General features: G+C 44.4%; 1 protein-coding gene across 4 annotated transcripts in view; it reads right to left on the bottom strand.

Annotated features, from left to right (window-relative positions):
- HELZ2 (helicase with zinc finger 2) overlaps positions 1-21,553 on the bottom strand; it is a 127,605-nt gene that overhangs the window by 46,568 nt on the left and 59,484 nt on the right. For all 4 annotated transcript variants that reach the window (XM_078651695.1, XM_078651698.1, XM_078651697.1 and 1 more), the window contains one exon: positions 18,042-21,537. In XM_078651695.1, coding sequence (XP_078507821.1) covers positions 18,042-21,537 — 3,496 coding nt within the window. The remainder of the gene's footprint in view (positions 1-18,041; positions 21,538-21,553) is intronic.

Below are 21,553 nucleotides of genomic sequence, written 5' to 3'. Positions count from 1 at the left end.
AATCCCAATGAGGAACCACAAAAGAAGTAGGAGGGAACTTATTAATGAGTCCCTTCAAAAATCTCAAAACCACTGGAGACTTAAAAAGAGAGGGCTGATCCGGCAAACAGAGAAATGCCGATAAGGCTGAAAGATACCCCTGGACTGTGGCAACCGCAAATCCTTGCTGCGCCAGAGAAAGAGCAAACTGCAAAATGTCAGACAAATGAGCCTTCAAAGGGTCAATATCCCTCTCCCTGCACCAAGAGACAAATTTTGACCACCTATACGAATAAATGGACTTAGCGGAGTCACGCCTGGCAGAAAGAATGACATCCACCACATCGTGAGGGAGAGAAAAAGAACTCAAGTTGCCCCGCTCAATCTCCAGGCATGAAGGTGTAATGTCTGGAGGTGGGGGTGTAGAACTTGCCCCTCCATCTGAGAGAGGAGGTCTGCCCTGTGAGGGAGACGGAGCGGCGGGTGAGAGGAGAGGTGGAGAAGGCCTGTGTACCACACCCTTCTTGGCCAATCCGGGGCGATCAATATGACTTGGGCCCGGTCTTGGCGAATCTTCCGAGGAACCCGAGGAATCAAAGGTATGGGAGGAAACGCGTAAAGGAGTTGTGAGCCCCAACTCAACTGAAACGCGTCCCCCAAAGCTCCTTGCATCGGATACTGGAGACTGCAGAATGACAGGCAATGAGCGTTCTCGTGAGTGGCGAATAGGTCCACCCGAGGAGTTCCCCACATCTGAAAGATGTCGTGAACAACCTCCGGGTGAAGCCTCCACTCGTGATCGGCAGAGAACTGCCGACTGAGAACGTCTGCACGAACGTTCAGAACTCCGGCCAGATGATTCGCCATCAGACAAATCTGATAGTCCTGAACCCAGGACCAGAGACGCAAAGCCTCTCTGCAGAGACACTGCGACCCTACTCCTCCCTGCTTGTTGATGTACCACATCGCGGTCGTGTTGTCCGTCAGGACTTGACCTGACAGACCGCGAAGGGAAGGGAGGAAGGCCTTGAGCGCCAAACGTATCGCCCGCAACTCTAGAAGGTTGATATGAAGCAACCTTTCCTCTGGAGACCAAAGACCTTTGACCTCCAGATCCCCCAGATGAGCACCCCACCCTAGAGTGGATGCATCCGTTATCACTGTGGCCACCGATGGAGGCAGTTGGAAAGGTTTTCCTTGAGACAGATTGCCTTCCACGCCCCACCAAGACAGATCCGCTGCAGCTTCTCTGGAGATCCTCACTGACTCCGAGATCTCCGTTGTGCTGATACCACTGTCTGCGGAGGCACCACTGGAGTGCCCTCATGTGCCAGCGTGCATGGTTGACCAACAGAATGCAAGAAGCCATCAGACCGAGCAGACTAAGGACCTTCAGGCCTGGCACAACCGCTCCATTGAAAAATAAAGGAATCATTTCCTGTATGTCGTGAATCCTTTGAGGTGGAGGGAATGCACGACACACAGTAGTGTCCAGTACTGCACCTATGAACAGGTTGCGCTGGGAGGGCACCAGGTGAGACTTGGGCACATTTATTGAAAAATCCAACCTGTGTAACAACTGAGTTGTCTCTTGCAGATGATGGAGCACCTTCTCCGGCGACTCTGCCTTGATCAGCCAGTCGTCCAGATAGGGGAAAACAGGAATCCCCGACCTTCTGAGATGTGCAGCCACCACCGCCATCACCGTGGTGAAAACTCGAGGCGCAGTAGTAAGTCCAAACGGAAGGACCGCAAACTGGTAATGCTGCGATCCCACCGTAAAACGGAGATACTTCCTTTGCGACTTCAGGATTGGGATGTGAAAGTACGCATCCTGCAAGTCGATCGACACCATCCAGTCTTCTTCCATCAGCGCTTGAAGAACCTGAGCAAGAGTGAGCATTTTGAACTTCTCCTGTTTGAGATAGAGGTTCAAAATCCTGACATCCAGGATTGGCCAAAGTCTGCCATCCTTCTTGGGTATCAGGAAATACCGGGAGTAGCACCCCTGACCCCTTTCCTGCTCTGGAACCACCTCTATCGCACCTTTTCTGAATAGTGCCAGGACTTCTCCCTGCAGGAGAAGCAGGTGGTCCTCCGAACAATAACCTTGGCAAGGAGGGTAATTGGGAGGGAACTCCTGAAAAGGAAGTGCATACCCATTCTCTACGAGATTGGGAATCGGTTACATCAGATCTTTGGGTTCTCAATCTCGTAGAAAATGAGTAAGCTGACCCCCTACCGGACCCACATGATCCAGAATGGCGGATCTAGGGCTGCTTTGCTGATGCTGGTGGGGGTTGGGCATTATTGGAGGAAGTGGAGGAGGAAGAGACTTGACGTCCACATCCACGACCCTTCTGGCTACCTCTATAGGACTTGTACAGAGGGTTCTGCTGTTGCTGTTGGCTCTGCCTGAAGGGACGAAAAGAAGATCTACCAAAGCCTCTAAACTTCCTAGTTGTCGACCCTCTCATCTGGAGACCCAAAGATCTTGCGGTAGCCCGGCTATTTTTAAATCTTTCGAGTGCGACATCCGCCTTTTTTCCAAAAAGATCAGTCCCATCAAAAGGTAGATCCAGCAACGTGGATTGCACATCTGCAGAAAAATCAGATGACTTTAGCCATGCGGCTCTCCTGGTGGCAACAGTAGAGCCCATAATCCTGGCAACAGAATCAACTGTGTCCATGCCACTCTGAATAACCATGCGTGCCCCAGCTTGAGTATCAGACACCACTTCAATAAAGTTCTTTCTATCCTCCTCTGGAAGCTTAGATGATAATTGCTTTACAGAATCCATCAACGCATGGACATATCTACCCAAAAGACAAGTAGCATTAGTGGATTTTAGGGCCATGCTGCCTGAAGAGAAAATCTTCTTTGCAGATTGATCCAATTTCTTTGAGTCTTTGTCTGCTGGTACCTGAGGAAACAAACCTGCAGATCTGTTAGAACATGCAGCCTGCACCACTAGACTCTCTGGAGAAGGATGAGAAGAGAGAAATTCAGGGTCACCAGGAGCCACTCTGTAGCGTCTTGCAACAGACCTAGAAATAGCAGGAGCAGTCAATGGCCTCTTCCAGATCTTCTTTATCGGATCAGTTAAGGCATCCGTGAATGGTAGTGTAGGTTCAATAATAGAAGAAGGAGAGTGCAAAACCTCTGTAAGGATGTTGGGCTTGTACTCAACAGTAGGTAAGGTTAAGTTGAGAAGATCTGCAGCCTTCCTAATAACGACATGGTAGGGTGTACTTCCTTGGACGGTGCATCAGCAACTGAAGGCAAACCCCACTCAGGAGAGAGCTCCAGACCACTAGCATTTTGTAGGTCTTCAAAATAATCGTCATGATCAAGAAGCTCACCCTCTTCCATATCAGAATCTTCACCCCTTTTCTCTTCCAAGAGACGCTGAGCCCTGCGTCTCGACCACTCCACACGAATCGAAGTCGACGGATCCGGTAGCGACTCAGACGGAGCCGGTTCCGACGTCGAGCGAGGAGCTGGGGTAACTGGAAGACGAGACTCACGGACTGGCGTGGCACCTCGATCCAAACTACGAGGTCGATCCGGAGTCGGCGAAGCTGTCATGTATTCCTATAGGTTCTGAATCGATCCCCCCTATTCCTGACCCTATTCTAGTTAAACAAACCAACAAGTTAACTAGCAGTCAGCCCATGAGGCAGAAAACCCCCATGATGCAGATACCGTTATCTGACGCAGTCATACTACGGCACAGGAACGTGTTATCTGATTAGGTCATAACACTTGCGATCTAATTAGACAAGCGATATTCCTCCAGCCCCTGATAAGGCATACGGAGTTCTCATAACAAATCAAACCTATGACAACCTGGGCAAAACCCTGCGGCCATTGTTTTGATTTCACCGAGAACTTTAGTAAAAGAATGTGCTAACGAGCAAGTCGTATGACATCCTTATTGACGTATCTATGTCCATCCTTACGTCAATCTCGGCACCTTAAAGGTATAAATATTACCGATCTTGCCATATGCAAACACACGCGTGGTGACGAGACGGAGCAGCCATACTTGCCGAAGCAAAGAGCAGAGCAGACCCCGCTGGCAGCAGCCCCGCCTTTCTGACGCGCTGAGAGACGCGCTGTTTTCTCCTGCCGAGAATCCAGCACCGGCGTTTCTTGGCAGCCCTCGCAGGCAGCCTGGAATATCGAGACCAGAGAGAGAGATACCATTCCTCATTCATCCTAACTTCCAGGTACAAAACTGAATAACCCCTCACAGAGAATTCTTTAGTTATTCACTTGGCAAAAACAAACTTAACTTAAACTGTAACTATCTATTCCCGCCCACGTATTAGACTTAGGTCAGGTACACGGGGTAGGCGTATCTAGAAACACCAGTTGAGTACGTTTAGTCAAATGTATATGTGTATGTAATATATGTTATTCATTTTAAAACATCTTATGGCTTAGAAACCATATCAATGTTTTTACAGTATTATTTTATACTATTGCTTTTAATGTATGCACTTTACTTAACTATAAGTATTGCAATAATATCGATCCATTTCTCTTGTATGAGAAAAGAGACTGATCAATAAATAACACCTTTTTATTGAACACGCCCGTCTCTTCCTTTTCTCTACATTCTGATGAGACTAAGAATGCACGTACTGACTGAGTAAAATAATTTGCCTTTTGTTCACACGACTCTCGAGATTGACTCTTGATTAGGGGAGAGCAAAGTTGTCATGTTCTATGGTTGTCAGAAACTAAATCCCTTCTTGTCTAATCAGAGAAGTTAATTCCTCCTTGAACATTCGAGAAAGTTTCTAGTGAACTCTGAGCTAAGCTGGCAAACCCAAAACTTTAAGTCTAGTATCGACAGTAGTAGACCTAGTTAACGTCTGGCCTAGGCCTTTACTGCTGTAGGTATTATTCCAATGCGCAGAGCCTATTGGGAAGATAGGAACTACACTACATGGCGCCCAACGCGTTTGGAAAGGGCGATAAAACTAACGTAAGACATTTAGAGTAACTCAGTCGTGCTTTCTCACTCAGACCCCTTTTCCCAAATACTCCAAAGACATCTGGAGTGGGTGAAAGGTTATATCCGCCAGACCTCGCAGGAGGGAACTCCTATGTATGGTTCTTGGTTTAGTCAACGTTGAAGGATAAACAGTTCCAACATATTGTGCATCTAATCTTTGTTTCCATAAGAAACCTGATCTGCAAACAAACAAAATAACCTTCAGGACAGTAAAATGTCAGAAAATGAAGAAGAAAGAGAGGCAGTTAGATTAGCAGCTGAACTCGCAGCGGCTGATGCTGCAGCACTAGATGTAGACGGGGATATAATACTCATCCCAGTCATCAAAAGGAGATCTATAACCCTTAAACTTATAGAAAATGGACTGACACCTAGAGGTGGCACAGTCATATTCGTAATTGAGGCACACGAATATCGGCAGACAGAGGTATACTATTCATGGATACATTTTCCAGCAGCAAATGCTGTAACAAAGTACTTCCACTATTACAAAATAGAGGAACCTCCTAATGAGTACACTCCTTTCGAGGAGGTGGAAGTACCACTCGAATTCCAAGAGCATTTGCTCTTATTTGATGGCGCCCTAAAACATAATAATCACATCACCAGGCTCGGTCCTTTAGGTAGACCAGGAGCAACGTGGCCGGTCCTAGCCGGATACACACCACATCCAGACATCGACGGGATGTCTGCAGCTAACCTGTTAACACAGCTAAAACAATTAATAAAAATTCATAGACAATTAGTTCAGCATGTGATGCGGACTTCAACAATTCAGCCAGCGATTAAACTTCCACAGCTGACCCCTCATCAGGGGAACACAAATAAAATTACACCACAGAACATCCAATCCTGCCTAGGTAAAGTACCGGCTAAGCGGGAACAAATACCATTCTGGTTGGCACAGAAAATTACCCAAATTGAGGCGGTGTTTCCTGACACCACCCCGCTAGAAAAACACAGGATTCTGACTGTCTGTCTCCCAATGGGAATCGCACCACACAGAGGACTGTGACACTTGGGGTACAGTCTTTGCTTCCATCTACACAAAAACGCACGGTGTTCCATCCATTTCGGTGATACCAGATGTGCTAAAACAAATTCAAGACGAATACGGTCCAGAACCTGCTTTAACTCTTGGTATGAAATTACTGAAAGACTTCAAGCAGGTCTCGGCTATATTATTAGCCAACATAAAAGGTGAAGCAGCAAACGTGGCGATCCGCCAGAGGTTAAAAGAGACAGATGTAGCAGACCAACCAGCTGAAATTGCCAGAATCATAGAAAAATCCTATGAGGAACTAGGTAGAGACAGTTTAGGTGGAATACCAGTAAAACCACAACTGACTGAAAGTCCAGAAAAAATATTTTTTAATAATAATTCACCAAAAAAGAACTGGGATGGAAACAAACAATCCAATCCCAAAGAAAAGAAATTCCAGTCCCGAGGAAGGTCTCCAAGGCGAAGAGAAAAATCTCCGAACCAAAGACACAGGTCACCTCAGAGTGACCCCTCTGGGAAAAGATATAACCTTAGAAATAGGGATAATATAAAAAAGCCTGATAGATATCAAGACATTGATACACGTCCCTCTCAATCTTTTCAGACTTCCTCGCAGAAATCGGAAAGAAGAGGACGATCAGAACAAAGAGAAGAGCACACCAAGTCCAAAGACAAGGAACCTGCTCAGCTAAAAAAGAAATTACAATTTCCAAAAAAGAAGGTAGCCAGTATCAAGGTAGTTAACAATGCCGAGAATACTGAGGACACAACTGAAAAACGGAGAGTGGGCTCAGACAATGCTAGACAGCGCAGCAGAAGTGAGCATAGCTCGCAAAGTCCTTATGAATCATCTGGAGACAGTGGACACGAATGAATATCTTCAAGTGGAAACTGCAGACACCAGGGTTAGCAAACCTCACAAGATATACGAGATAACATTACGTATAGAGGGAGATAAGACTAGAAAAATAAGGGGACTATTTTGGGATAACCTCTCCAAGGGTTATGACATCCTTCTAGCTGAAAAAGACTGGCCACCAGAGTTTGTCAGGGAGTGCCCTCATGGCGAAGAAATAATTATGCCTGCCTTCTCAAATCAAATTCCAATTCATAAAAAATACACACTTGCTAGAAAGTGGGCAGTGGCTCTAGCTCCTGCTTTATATAAAAATCACGTGGGATGGGATGAGGATTCTCCTCCTCACAAAATCCAGTTAAAATCACAACCTACTGCACAAAGGCAGTACCCAATTAAGCAAGAAGCTAAAAAACAGGTAAATGAAATACTAGATCAGCTAGAATACCAGGGGGTGATTGAAACTTGCACCTCACAAATGAACAATCCTTTGTTTCCGGTCTCCAAACCAGACAATTCATATCGTCTAGTTTTGGATTACCGACACCTTAACACATGTTGCAAAACTTTTGCAGTGCAAAACTCACACAGTGCTGCACTAATGAATAACATAGTGCGCAAAAAATACAAAACAACATTAGACATCTCTAATGGATTCTTTTGTCAAAACATAGCACCAGAGAGCAGATATTTAACTGCATTCTCAGTAAATGGCACTCAAAAACAATTCTGTCGGTTAGCCCAGGGGTACAAGAACAGCCCGGGGGTATTCTCAGCGAGAGTAACAGAATTACTTCAACTATATGATGATGAAGCATTATCTTATGTCGATGACATTTACTTAACAGATGATGACTTGGAGACTCACTTGAAAAGAGTGAACACCATAATACTTGGGTTCGCTGCAGAGGGTTACAAATTCAACTTTAAAAAATCCAGAATTGCCCATCTGACAGTCCTGTTCTTAGGATATGAATTATCAAGCGACGGCAAAAGCCTGGTTGACAATTTTTTAAGAACTAGAAGAATTAAAAAATCTAGAATATGAAGAAACATATCCTCTGCCAATCGACATTCTGCCTTTACGACATTACGCCTGTGTAATCTATACAGACGGACATGCTCAACCGTCCGTTTGGGGAGAACAAGCATACAACCCCACATGTGAGATTACAAAAGAAGTGTGGCGCGGAGGTAAACTAAAACCTCTATTAACAAAAACACACTCAGTAGAAACTAATTCAGAACAACAAACTGAAATAATAGCATTGAAAATGGCGCTAGATAATGCGGATCGCGAATTCCCGACACTTCTAGTGTCAGATTCATATTACTGCGTCAAATCATATAACAGCGATTTGCAGACATGGATTCAAAACGGTTACAAAGATGACACAGATGCACCAATAAAGCAAAAACTGCTCTGGGAACAAATAGCTCTTTTACAGAAAGAGCTACCAAAGACTCACGTGACACACTCACTGAGTCATCAGCGTGATGGCGTTCACGTTGTAGGGAATTCATTGGCTGAAACAGCCACAGCGGCAGCCACTAAATCGGCTCCCGTAGTTCGAAAAAAGCGTACATTAAAATACATTGACGGTGAAACAGTCCTGGCAGTGAAGACGTCATCAAAAGGCGACTGCTCAGCGTTACCGATCAACTATCCACTCAATTATACATACATAATCGATGCAAACTCCGTCCCTTTTGCTCGAATCCCTGGAGTGGGGGATAGGGTGATTCCAAACATGGACAGGAGAAACTTGTTAATCGCAGACGCACACATGGGCGAGGGTCTCAGACACCTTAAACTAAAAGATTCTCTGGAAGAATTACAATCACGGTACTGGTGGCCAGGCATGAGCCTGCGTCACACCATGTTTGTAAAAAACTGCCCAAACTGCAACAGAGATCGCAGTGGGGAGAGAAACAGTTTAATACCTCGTCGTTCTACTCCAGAAAAAATCAGGAGTAAAAAGGAAGGGTTGCGATTAACATATACAGGCTAGTTCCACTTATAATAGTGGAACTAGGATGATGATCTCTGACATTGATAGTCAGACTTCAGTGGTGAAAGAAAAAAGCTTTGATATCAAAGACCGTTTGGCTATTTTGCAGGACTTAAACAAAACAAGAAAAGACCTGAGCAACATAAAGTTGAAACAACAGCCAACAACCACTGAAGAACCACCACCTGTCCCAGCAAGACCTGTCTGGATTCCAAAAGTCGGGGATCTAGTCAGGGAAAAGATCGCGGTAAAGAAGGAATTTGGGCCTTCTTACAGAAAAGCAGTTCCTGTCTTGTCTGTCAACGGGACAAGATCAGTTGTACTACCGCCACTTGCTGGAAAAAAGGAGAACCGAGTTGTATCAATCGACCTGGTAAAACCACAACATGTGGCCGATAACAAACAGTAGGCCAAGTGGACTCCCAATAAGTAGCAGAACACCAAGGTTTGCTACCAGTACAGAGGTCCTAACGAAGAGGCTCATCACATTCGAAACGCCTACAGAAGAACAAGGACTATGCAACAATGCAATAGAACTAAGACCTCTGAAAACCCAAATAAAAACATTTAGCAGAGACACACCAATCTATAATGAAGTACCAAGTGAAAATGCAAGAAACAGAAATCCTGAACCAATTGGAACAATTGACAGAACTGCATCAGGCTACTTCATAAACTTCGATGATTCCTCCGAGGGCTTCAGCGAATCAAAGACACAGCCATCATCAAAAACCTTTAAAGACAAAGCTAAGGAACTTTTGAAACAACTGAAAGAAACAGATCTGATTTCCCCATGGATTGAATTTTGGGTGGGTTTTGGTGCATTTATTCTCATACTTTGGCTCATCATGGTACTTACTTTGGGACGCTTCATTGAGGGAAAATAAGCAAAAATGGACACAGCAAGTCAGAAAATCAACTTGATCCTCAAACCACACACATCTTCACAAGTCGAGAAAAGAGAACTTTCTTCAGCCAACTTCACAGCCAATCCGATACCTGGTGGGGTAGCCTGGGACAACACTGACTATGAAATTTATGGTCCGGTCGAGATCCTGAAATATCCACACCAAATTAAGATCTCATTGAGTGACTTTGCAAAACCAAAACTCATTTGCTGATGATTGGGACTTCGAAAGCATTAATAATATGATGTCTGACTTAGTAATGTCTGCTAAATTTACCAAACATGATTATTTGCAGGGTTCTACAAATTATGACAGTATGTATTGCTATAACCACTATGGTAACCACTTTTTACATAGATCTGCACAACCTAGAAATGTTTTAAATTATAATCAATGGGAACATTGTGCAACACCTCCAAAAGGGAGCTCAAGAACCGTTTACGACAAATATTCATATTTTTCAGGTTTTAACACAAGTAATGCTGAAGCATTTTATTTTAAATTGTCGAACAAGACAGGAACCAAAACCATGATAACCAACACAAAATTGTTATATTCACTCATTTTTTGAACAAATGAATACTTTTGGATTTGATTATTGGGACAAAAATGTTGAATTGAAAAGTGTTTGGGGTACAAAAGAATGGCAAGTACAGGGTATAGAAGCTTTGTTTAGAGCCTGCATGATCCCAGAACAAATGATATTTTTAAATGACACTGTTCAACAGACCACCTGTCTTGGCTTAGCCAAAATCAAAGATTTAAATAAACCGTCTTTTCCAAAGCCAACAATGTTTAGCAATAACTCTGATACAGATGAAGAGATAGACGTAAACCATATATTAAACCAAAACAGAACACATCCTGATTGGAAACAGTGGTTGATCTGGCCCACAGATACTAATAACTGTCAAGACAGATTCCTGAACAAAACACAGGGGTTCAAAATGACCAGGCCAGACCCTAGATATCCTCAAAGACATCACCCAGGGATAATAACCACCTACAGTGTGGGCAAATTATGCCTTCAATGGCTACAAACTTCCACACTGGCAGAAATTAAGCAACACCTAACTTTACTTACTGATGGTGCTGACTTGCGTGATTTCACTTTGGGACCACGCAAACAGCGTCAAAAGCGTTTCATAGCAGCCTCTGTATATGCAGCATACAATGAGGCCTGGAAGGTTACTCAAATTGAAACAGCAGAGAGAATACGGGAAATTGACCGTATTAATTTGGAAAAATCACTTTCTGTAGTGGACAATGGGTTAATGACTCTGTCCTCCAGAATTTTTTCTTTGGACAGCATTGTGTCAGCAATCGATATATTATCGCAAGACTTACTGTTATTACAACACGGTCAGTCCCAATTGCGTTCTATTGTACAGCTTGGCTGGACGTTACAAAATCTGCGTTCAGGCTATGTGCCTTGGCGTTAAATCAACACAACGTCACTATTCCAAATCTTTAACCTTACTGATAGACAAATCAGTATGGCGCAAAAGGGTGCTGATTATACAATCTTGAGCATTGAAAAACTAGAAAGATTACCAATGACAATGTCAGAACGACCTGTCAGTGAATGGATAATACATGGGATAATAAATATTCCAATCTCAACCTTCAGGTTTCAATACTGCCAAAAATATATACAGGCTGGCATGTACGAGAAATTAGGAAAGGGGTACCTTAAAACAACATGGAACCTGCCCTATTCACATGCATGTGTCAGTAATAAAGGACAGAAAGTGTTTCTTAGTGGCAACAATTGTGCGATGTCACTAAGTGGCACACTTCTGTGTAACGGAATTAGTTTGCATGGAGCCTGTGAAGGGAATTCATACAACCTTTCATGTCACCAACAAGGCGCACCAGCAACAGAAATAGAACCATTCTTTCAAAGACTCTATAATGGGAGTTACATTCTTATTGTAGACCGTAGATGTTGTAGTCTTATGCCCGGGACTCCTTATCTAGTAACTACTACTGCGAAGGTCAAGTACTGTGGACGCTCATTGTTCCCCAGCTCCTTCCCAGACAGGGAGGCAAGGGCATGGCCCGATTTGAAAATTACTTCTATTCGAATAGATACTTTAAGCAGAATGAAAACAGTCCTTCTTCAGACGCCTACCAGGCTCTCGTCATCAAAAGAAACGTATGATCTACAAGTCGCAAGGACGACTGCAGAGATACATACATTATTATCAACTAATTCCCCCGTACATTTCGCGGAAATCCTGAATGAAATCTTAAATATTTCTGATACCAATGGGGTCTCAAAGGTATTTAAGACAGTATTTTCGATGGCATTAACACCATTCAAAGCCATACTGGGTATTTTTCCAGATTTCGTCCATTCGATTTTTGGCGGACTTCCCCTGATCCTGGGACTAATTGCAGGAATCCTATTCTTAGTCCTTATTTTTCGTTATGGCAACCCATGTCACAGACAAAACTCTTGCGACAAGGGAAGAAACAATCCTAGCCATTGGATACCGGGACCGGATATCAAAAATCCTGGGACTCTCCCGGCTTAGAGACCTGAACATGACTTGGTTTCTATCATTTCGACCAATGTGGCAAAGATGTGTTTTACCTGTATTGAGGTGTCTGCTATGCGGAGAAGAATGCGTGTTAGACACCTGTCTGACGCTACAATCGGATGCGCCGATGGATGCAGAAACATTGTTGAGCCCGATCAAGGTTCATGCTTTGTGCTGCCCTCAAAGGCTACCAATCCTGATGACGGCATTCGTGGAAGCTTCACCACTACGATTGATGGGTAGTGAAGTTCAAGATGAAAGCAGCATCGAACAGGTACGACCTTCTGTCAGTAATGCAAATCAGAATGTCAATGGAGACAATCATGCGCAAGAATGCATGATTACACCTATTTCCGAGTTAGTGGAACTTTCCCAGGAAGCTGTTGACAGTTTCTTCGAAAGCCTAAATGATATGATGTTCTCACCCGAACAGAAATAGAGACTTTTGAGCAAGCTCGCACACGGCGTTCCCTGAATTCGGCCTTCAACTTTAAAAATAAAGTCACATGAACAATTTCGCTCCAGTTCACGGACAGCAGTTTTTCCAGCAGCCCCAAATATTTTTGCATATTTTTCGGGACACTATCTTCTGCTTAAAGTAAGAACTATTCTTAGAGAACTAAGGTTTCTAAATTTTAGATAACTTATAGACATTAGCTGCCCGCTGGCATGTTCATAGATATTTTATTCTGTGATGGAATGGTCTCGAAACTTTTTTCTGTATTTAAGAAACCATTTCATGTGTAATTCTCATATACCAAATAAGCAATAATGTATACAAATGCGATTACTTTGGCATTTTTCTACAGCTTGAGTGCATACCATATATATATATGTCTGCAATTTTTCAGTATATTTGAAAATTTCAAAATGCATTTATGTATTTTGGGGTGGTAAGGTATACACACTACTCTATAGTATGTTGTACTATGTTATACTATGCCTAGATTAGTAAATATGTCCATAGTTAGCGTGGAGTGGGTGTCATGTATTCCTATAGGTTCTGAATCGATCCCCCTATTCCTGACCCTATTCTAGTTAAACAAACCAACAAGTTAACTAGCAGTCAGCCCATGAGGCAGAAAACCCCCATGATGCAGATACCGTTATCTGACGCAGTCACACTACGGCACAGGAACGTGTTATCTGATTAGGTCATAACACTTGCGATCTAATTAGACAAGCGATATTCCTCCAGCCCCTGAGAAGGCATACGGAGTTCTCATAACAAATCAAACCTATGACAACCTGGGCAAAACCCTGCGGCCATTGTTTTGATTTCACCGAGAACTTTAGTAAAAGAATGTGCTAACGAGCAAGTCGTATGACATCCTTATTGACGTATCTATGTCCATCCTTACGTCAATCTCGGCACCTTAAAGGTATAAATATTACCGATCTTGCCATATGCAAACACACGCGTGGTGACGAGACGGAGCAGCCATACTTGCCGAAGCAAAGAGCAGAGCAGACCCCGCTGGCAGCAGCCCCGCCTTTCTGACGCGCTGAGAGACGCGCTGTTTTCTCCTGCCGAGAATCCAGCACCGGCGTTTCTGGGCAGCCCTCGCAGGCAGCCTGGAATATCGAGACCAGAGAGAGAGATACCATTCCTCATTCATCCTAACTTCCAGGTACAAAACTGAATAACCCCTCACAGAGAATTCTTTAGTTATTCACTTGGCAAAAACAAACTTAACTTAAACTGTAACTTTCTATTCCCGCCCACGTATTAGACTTAGGTCAGGTACACGGGGTAGGCGTATCTAGAAACACCAGTTGAGTACGTTTAGTCAAATGTATATGTGTATGTAATATATTTTATTCATTTTAAAACATCTTATGGCTTAGAAACCATATCAATGTTTTTACAGTATTATTTTATACTATTGCTTTTAATGTATGCACTTTACTTAACTATAAGTATTGCAATAATATCGATCCATTTCTCTTGTATGAGAAAAGAGACTGATCAATAAATAACACCTTTTTATTGAACACGCCCGTCTCTTCCTTTTCTCTACATTCTGATGAGACTAAGAATGCACGTACTGACTGAGTAAAATAATTTGCCTTTTGTTCACACGACTCTCGAGATTGACTCTTGATTAGGGGAGAGCAAAGTTGTCATGTTCTATGGTTGTCAGAAACTAAATCCCTTCTTGTCTAATCAGGGAAGTTAATTCCTCCTTGAACATTCGAGAAAGTTTCTAGTGAACTCTGAGCTAAGCTGGCAAACCCAAAACTTTAAGTCTAGTATCGACAGTAGTAGACCTAGTTAACGTCTGGCCTAGGCCTTTACTGCTGTAGGTATTATTCCAATGATCAGAGCCTATTGGGAAGATAGGAACTACACTACAAAGCCGCATGCGGAGTCGAAGACCTCGGCGGAGCCGTACCGAGCCAAGGTGTAAGAGGCGCCGGCATAAATGGCACAAATGGAGCTGGGGCGTAAGACTGAGGAATGCCCAAGTTGTAAGCCAATGGACCCATGGGACCAACAGGTGCTCCAGAGGGGTACATTGCTCTGGAGTAAACTCCAAACATCGCATTAAGGAAATGCGAGGGGTCCTGTCCAGGACCAGGAAAAGGAGGGTACGAACCTACCGGATGTTCTGAAGGAGGACGATGTGACAGGCTCATTCTGACCTCCCTGATCTACAGGAGTTTCCATCGGAGTCGGAGTTTGAGGAACTACCTCTTCCTCTTCATCATGCTCCGAAGAATGTTGAGACATCGGATCCGGTTCTTGTTCCGGAGTCGGAGAACATCCGAGAGACTGAGCAGGAGAAGGAGAAACGAAGTCCTTATGATGCTTACGAGACTTCTTCTTTGAATCCGACGACTCCTTTCCTGAATGACGTCTAGAGCTGTGCTTCCTCCTCTTATGCTTCCTCTTCGAGGAACTCGAAGCGTGACCCGAAGCCGATTTGGATCCAGATCTCGATCTCTCCCTGGACCTCGACTTCGCTCCTGACCTCGACCTCGCTCTGGATCTCGACCGAGATTTTTGCCTCGACTTCTAGCGTCTCGACGTCGACCTCGAAGATCTCCCAGTTTCTCTTCCTTTTATTTTCGCAAGAAGAAGTTTTGCCTCGCGCTCTCTTAGTGCCTTAGGGTTAATCTTGAAACAAGACCGACAGTTCTTAACGTCGTGGTCTGATCCAAGACACCACAAGCAATCTCCATGTGGATCGGTGATCGACATCATTCGAGCGCAGGACCCACATTGCTTGAAGCCTGTCTTCCTCGACGACATCTTCGATGAAAGAAGAAGAATCAAAGGAAAAACAGTAACACTATAATAGAAGAAGATACAAAGTATCGCAGAAGATCCCAAAAACCGTTAGCGTCGAAGACGCGGAAAAAAGGGAACTGACGTCATCAAGGAGTCGGTGACGTCAGACGGAGTCGCGCGCGATGCCGTGCTCCTATGACGTCGTCCACGCCGGCGTGCTACGAAGAAAATTTCTGAACGTTGCTGACGCAGGGGGATATTCACAAGGTGAGGAATCCACACGGCAGATGTATCTATCAGAAGCCACCCTTTTCTACTAAACCTCATGCTCGCTATGCAGCAAACCGCGGACTGAGATCCAGGGAGAACAAGCGTTGGCATAGAAGATAGGTCTTGCCTTTGGGACCTTATAAGTGTTTAGCCATGCAACAGTTGATTTTGTTGCACCAAGGATATTGTGCTGGATAACTAAGCACTTATAAAGGTCCCAAAGGTGAGACCTATTGGCTATGCCAATGCTTGTTAGTTAATTTATCATTAAACTCAGCGAAACTGCCGTTGGTCTGCAAAGCCTATTTTAAAGAAGGCCAATGCTGACCCCAACACACTTGTCAACTATCGGCCCATCTCGGTCCTTCCCTTTTGGGGTAAGATTTTGGATAGTCTTCTTAACTAACAACTTTTTTCTTATCTGGAGGACCAACACTTACTGGACCCTACTCAATCTGGCTTTAACGCTTTCAACAGTACAGGGGCTGCCTTGGTGGCAGGAGTAGATTCCATTAGACTTTTATTGGATGCTGGCACTCCAGCTATTCTGGTTTTACTCTACTTGTCAGCTGCCTTTGATACCGATTTCTATTCCATCCTGATTCGAAGACTTTATGAGATAGATATTTTTGAAAAGGCCATGGGCTGGTTTGAAGTCTTATTGCAAAATAAGACACAGGTGATTTCACTTAACCCTTTTAAATCTCGAGCCATGCACATGGACAAGGGTGTCCCTCAGGGCTCCTCTTTGAGCCCCACTCTAACATATATGAGGCCTCCTTTGCGGATTGTTCGATCAAATTGCTTTGACATTATAGCTTATGCAGAAAATACCCAATTAATGATCTCATGTAGGCAAGATCTGGAGAACGCTAAAATCAGTTTTCTTGACTGCATGCGGAATATAGCCACTTGGATGACTCAACTCTGAGACTAAATAGAGACAAGACTGATTCTACTGTTTGCAAGGTACAGGCCTCCTGGTCCGAAGACTGGTGGCCTTCTGAACTGGGATCAGCTCCTTTCCCTAGGAGAGCAGTCAAAAACCTTTGTTTTCTGGTCGATGAGACTCCGTCCATGAAAGAACAGGTTATGTCTGTCTGGGGCATTTGCTTTAGCACCATGCACATGCTCAAAAAAGTGTTCCAGTGGCTCCCTCTGAGGTGTAGGAGAACTTTGATTCATGCCCTTATTATGAGTGGCCTTGACTATGGCAATGCCTTGTTGGTGGCAGCTATCGAAAGTCTTCCTTCCAAACAATAGTTAGTTCAAAACACTGCGGTGTGTCTGGTCTACAAGCTCCCTCTGGGCTCCCATTTAGCTCCCACATTAAAAGCTCTTCACTGGCAACAGGTCAAGAAGCGTTCCCTGCATAATTTTCTCTGTCTTGTTTACAAATCTTTATCAGGCAAGGTGCCGGGGCCCCTGCGATCTAAGCTTTGTCAGTACTACCCTAGCAGAAATCTCAGAATGAAGATTTAAGTTCCTGCTGTAACCGTATTCCGGTTGATCACTCCTACCTTGCCCCCCCCTGCACCATTGGAACAAAGTCCCATATCACATTCGTGCTTGTTCTGATTTTGGTAGGTTTCAAAACTTTTGAAGATTTGGCTCTTGTAAAGGGTCGGCCTATCTTGGTTCTGTAGAGCGCATTGATACCTCGTTGGGAGCGAGTCGTTTGCGCTATCCTAAGTGCTTATAACATTTTTCTTTAAATCATTTTTTTAATTAGGTTTACCAATTAAAACATACAACAACAGTGTCACTCTCAGTGCATTGCATGGTATCCATGACAATTATCGCAACTGACAGTGAGATGGCCATATGCTAACAAACCTATTAAACTGATATCAGTTTATTAACACAAGCTTGCTTGTTTGAACTGAAGAGAATTCAACAATGCAATGTCTTCCTCCATGATCTTGGACTGGAATGTAGTTACACAGATCAAGTTAACTTAGTAGAGCAAGCTTTGATGAACCCTATACCAACTGTAAGTACATGAACCTTGCCCAGTTACCGCATGCAGATAGACGGGGAGGAACCACACATTTTTACTTGCCAATCAAATGATTATTCAAATATATTTTTAGTCCTGGTCAGTTAATTCAAGTGGAAATGTACAAATCACTCCCCCATTACCCATGCAACAGAAGATGGGCACGAAACACACACAACAATTAAATCAGTATGTAAGCAACTTACACGTCAGGCAACAGCTGCGGAATGAGCTCCACTGTGAATCTGGCAGAGTCCTCGAACACTTGCATGGGAACAGTAGTCATGGAGGCATGGTGGAGTTGGAAGTCCACCTTTTCGAACATATTCCTATCAGACATCGGATTGTCTTTGTTGAAAACAGTGAAGCCATGAGCCACCCACGTGTATGTGGTCGGGTCCAGCTCCAGCTTCCTATCCTTTTCAGACACACTGAGCATTCGGAGCTTGTGGCAAAGGTTTTCCTTGTTGGCAGGATCAGGAGGAGGGATCTTCTCCAAGTTCTCAAGCCGAATGCAGAGGTAGCAGTGCTGGAAGTCCACCTTGATGCAATGTTCTTGCAGGAAGTCTCTGGATAGACGGAAGGACCCAAGCAGGGGCTGGCGTTCCTGGGTCCATTTCAATGGAAGGTCATGTAGGACAATACTGCTATTTTCAACCACTGCACTGGTTGCAGACTCCATAGAGCACAGAGGCTGCCAAACTTTCCTGTACTCTAGAGGATCTCTATATACAGATTTCGGTCTCAGTGTGGCATATTCCGTAAAGCATTCAATCGTTTTTTCAGAGTGTTCTACGCAGACATCATAACCAGGGGCTACCTTCCATAGCTGAACAGAGGGTGTCAAAAAGCCCCGGTGGATGCTGGAAGTCAGTTGCACTGTTGCTGTGTTGCCAGCACGCAGCTCCAGAGACACCTCCAAATAGTGTGAGCAACGGCTCCTTGCAACTTTTCCCACTGAGGTTGACTTTAGGCGCCCATGGTGGAGGAGAGGGATAATCTCTTCAAACTGCTCATTTCGGAGTGCTTTTAAAACCTCCTCCCAAATAGGGGCACTGAAGGAGATGAGGTTGTTATTGTGAACCAAAATGGAACGAGAGGTGCTCTTCTCAGGGTCCACAGAATAGACCCTTCGTCTCCAAGACAGGCTAGTATAGCCCTCAATTTGATTGAACCCCGGTTGTTCTGTAAGCTGGAGGTAGCTGTAGTTCAACTTGACGCAATCTGGCAAGGTGTCCTTGTTCAGAGGAAACATAATTCCAAAACATTTTGACTCCACACTCACCACAAAGGCCAGCTTTTGTTGAACTTGAACCTGAAGATATGTGGCAAGTTGCAGTGAGTATGCCCGCTTCTCGTAGGCTTGCGCCTTCCCATTCTTTCGGCTAAAGTCATGGCATAAAAAATCAATTTCCTTTGGCGAATACTCTGGTGTCTTCTTACAGAGAGCACTGTGAAGGTGCCTCTGCACAACAATGTCGATGTAGCGTCTGATAGGAGAAGAGGCCCAAGTGTAGCTATCAATCTGCAGCGAGTAGTGACCTGCTTTGGACTGCTTTGTAGAGTTGGATCGGTTGAAGTACGACCTACCCAGGAGTTTCCTGAACTCCAGGCAAACATGGGCTAATTTGGGATGCAGGTCATCAGTCGCTAGGAGGTCAATCATTTGGTGAAAATCTCTTCTTCTGGCAGAATCCTGGAGGAACTCCCACAAAGGAGTGAGCATAACAAATTCACTGCTGGCAGTGGTGACCTGTTCAGTGGAGGGACCATTCAGATGGTGCGACAGGTGGATCGAAAGTGGGATCAGGTGGCTTTGTTTATTCTTGAACTGTATTGCATGCTGAAGATCTGGGGCACTTTGACATCGCAGGGGCATTAAATCCTTGGTCTGATTTTTGTTGGTTAAAAACTCTGCCACAAAGTTGTTGAACATGATCATCAGCTCTGCAATCATTTGATGTGCCCTTCTGTTCCCAGGAGAGCAGTCTTCATCCAACTGGTCATAGTAACAATCATCCTGGAGACGGCATTTCCGATGCACAGTGGTGAAGCGATACAGAACATGAAGACTGTCTTCAACTGTGTCGAACCGGAGTCGCCCTGAAGGACAACCTTTCAGGATGTATTCCGCTTCTTCGTATGACATCTGCCGATCAGAACTGATCACAGATAAGGAGAAAGTTCCCTTTACTACTATGTCAGTGTCCTTCTCCATCACAACAAACAAGGAGATAACCTGGCGATCCTTGTCAGGCAGAAGGCTGAACAAGTCCTGGCTAAGCTCAGAAGGAAACATATGTAGCGGGTCTCTACCTGGAGCATAATAGGTTGCCCCACGTCGCTTGGCTTGTTCATCCAATGCACTACCCTTCAAGACAACACCAGCTACGTCCGCAATATGTACACCAACCTCATAATGGCTACCAAGGTCTCGTACACTGATTGCATCATCCAAATCTTTGGCACCCTCTGGGTCTATGGTGAAAGTCAGATAGTTCCGGCAGTCTTTGAGGACTCCCAATGAAGGGCTGGACCTGCCAGTTTTCAATTGGGCAACTTCTTTCGTTACAGCCACTGGATATTTAGAACTTCTATCCAGTTCATTTTCTATATCAAGGATTTTCAAGCCCTGCTCTGCTGTCACAGCCAAAGGTAAAATATTCATCACAATTCCCAGTGGATAGTAAAAGCCTTCTCGCCAGCAGATAATCTGAACAACAAAGAGTCTGGTCCTTTTGATCTCCTCTGTGAGCTTCTCTGTTCGTAGGGTTTGGATCTTCTGGTTTTTGAAGGAGCGGATAGGGATGACGTTTGGTTTATCCTTAAATCCTGGGGCAAAGATTTTGGTTACAGATTGGTTTATGGGAACCATCACACGAGAATCATGCGGATCCATAGTGCACACATACTTCTGCTGGCTCTCTGCTTTTTTGAGCACGCCTATTACTTTCCCCCGGAGGCCAAGGGAGGAGCTACCTGCATAGCTGGAAGACAGGATTTGCACCACAACCTCATCCCCACTGAAGGCCATACCACAATTTACCCGTCCTTGGATCACAATATGCAGAGGAGGAGAGTCATCCAAGCTGAGTGCATAGGCTTTTTCAAATCCTTCCTTGACGAGCTCACACCTTTTGTATAATTTGGGCTGCATTGTCAAATAGTCAAGTAAAGTAGAAGATGGGAAACTTGTGTAATGTGTGTTGCCACCATTGGACTGCGGTTTACCAGTCTCTACATTAAGAAAGCCTTCCTGGGTCACAGTTACCAAAGCATCCCTGCTGCTGTCCAAAAGTTCCTGCAAGATAGGATCATCAGAATTGACATCGAAGTCCGAAGACCAGGAATCTGTGTCGCTGCTCCAGTCTTCATCCTCCTCCTCCTCCTCAGGCCTTTTCCTCCATAACTCTAAATCTGCAATGGCCTGTTTGGTCTGTTCAATGGTGAAGTTTTCAGGGTATGCACTTTTGTTATGTACACACTCCTGGATGTAGTGCTTCCAGATCTTACTGCACTTGCCAAAAGAGCACAGGGCCACAGCATCTCCAACAACGATAACTTGGGACTGAGCCCTGGTCATGGCTGTGTTCAGGACCCTGGCTTCATTGAAGAAGTCAAGACTGGGAGATGATGAAGTGAAGTTCATAATGCTCTCCCTTGTGTGAACCGTGCTTATGAGGATGACTCTGAACTCCCTTCCTGAGAAAAAAAAAAA

Source organism: Lissotriton helveticus, chromosome 7 (assembly GCF_964261635.1).
Source record: "Lissotriton helveticus chromosome 7, aLisHel1.1, whole genome shotgun sequence".
NCBI lineage: Eukaryota > Metazoa > Chordata > Amphibia > Caudata > Salamandridae > Lissotriton > Lissotriton helveticus.
Note: the sequence above shows the minus strand (reverse complement) of the source record. Positions and strands in the feature narration are given on the sequence as shown.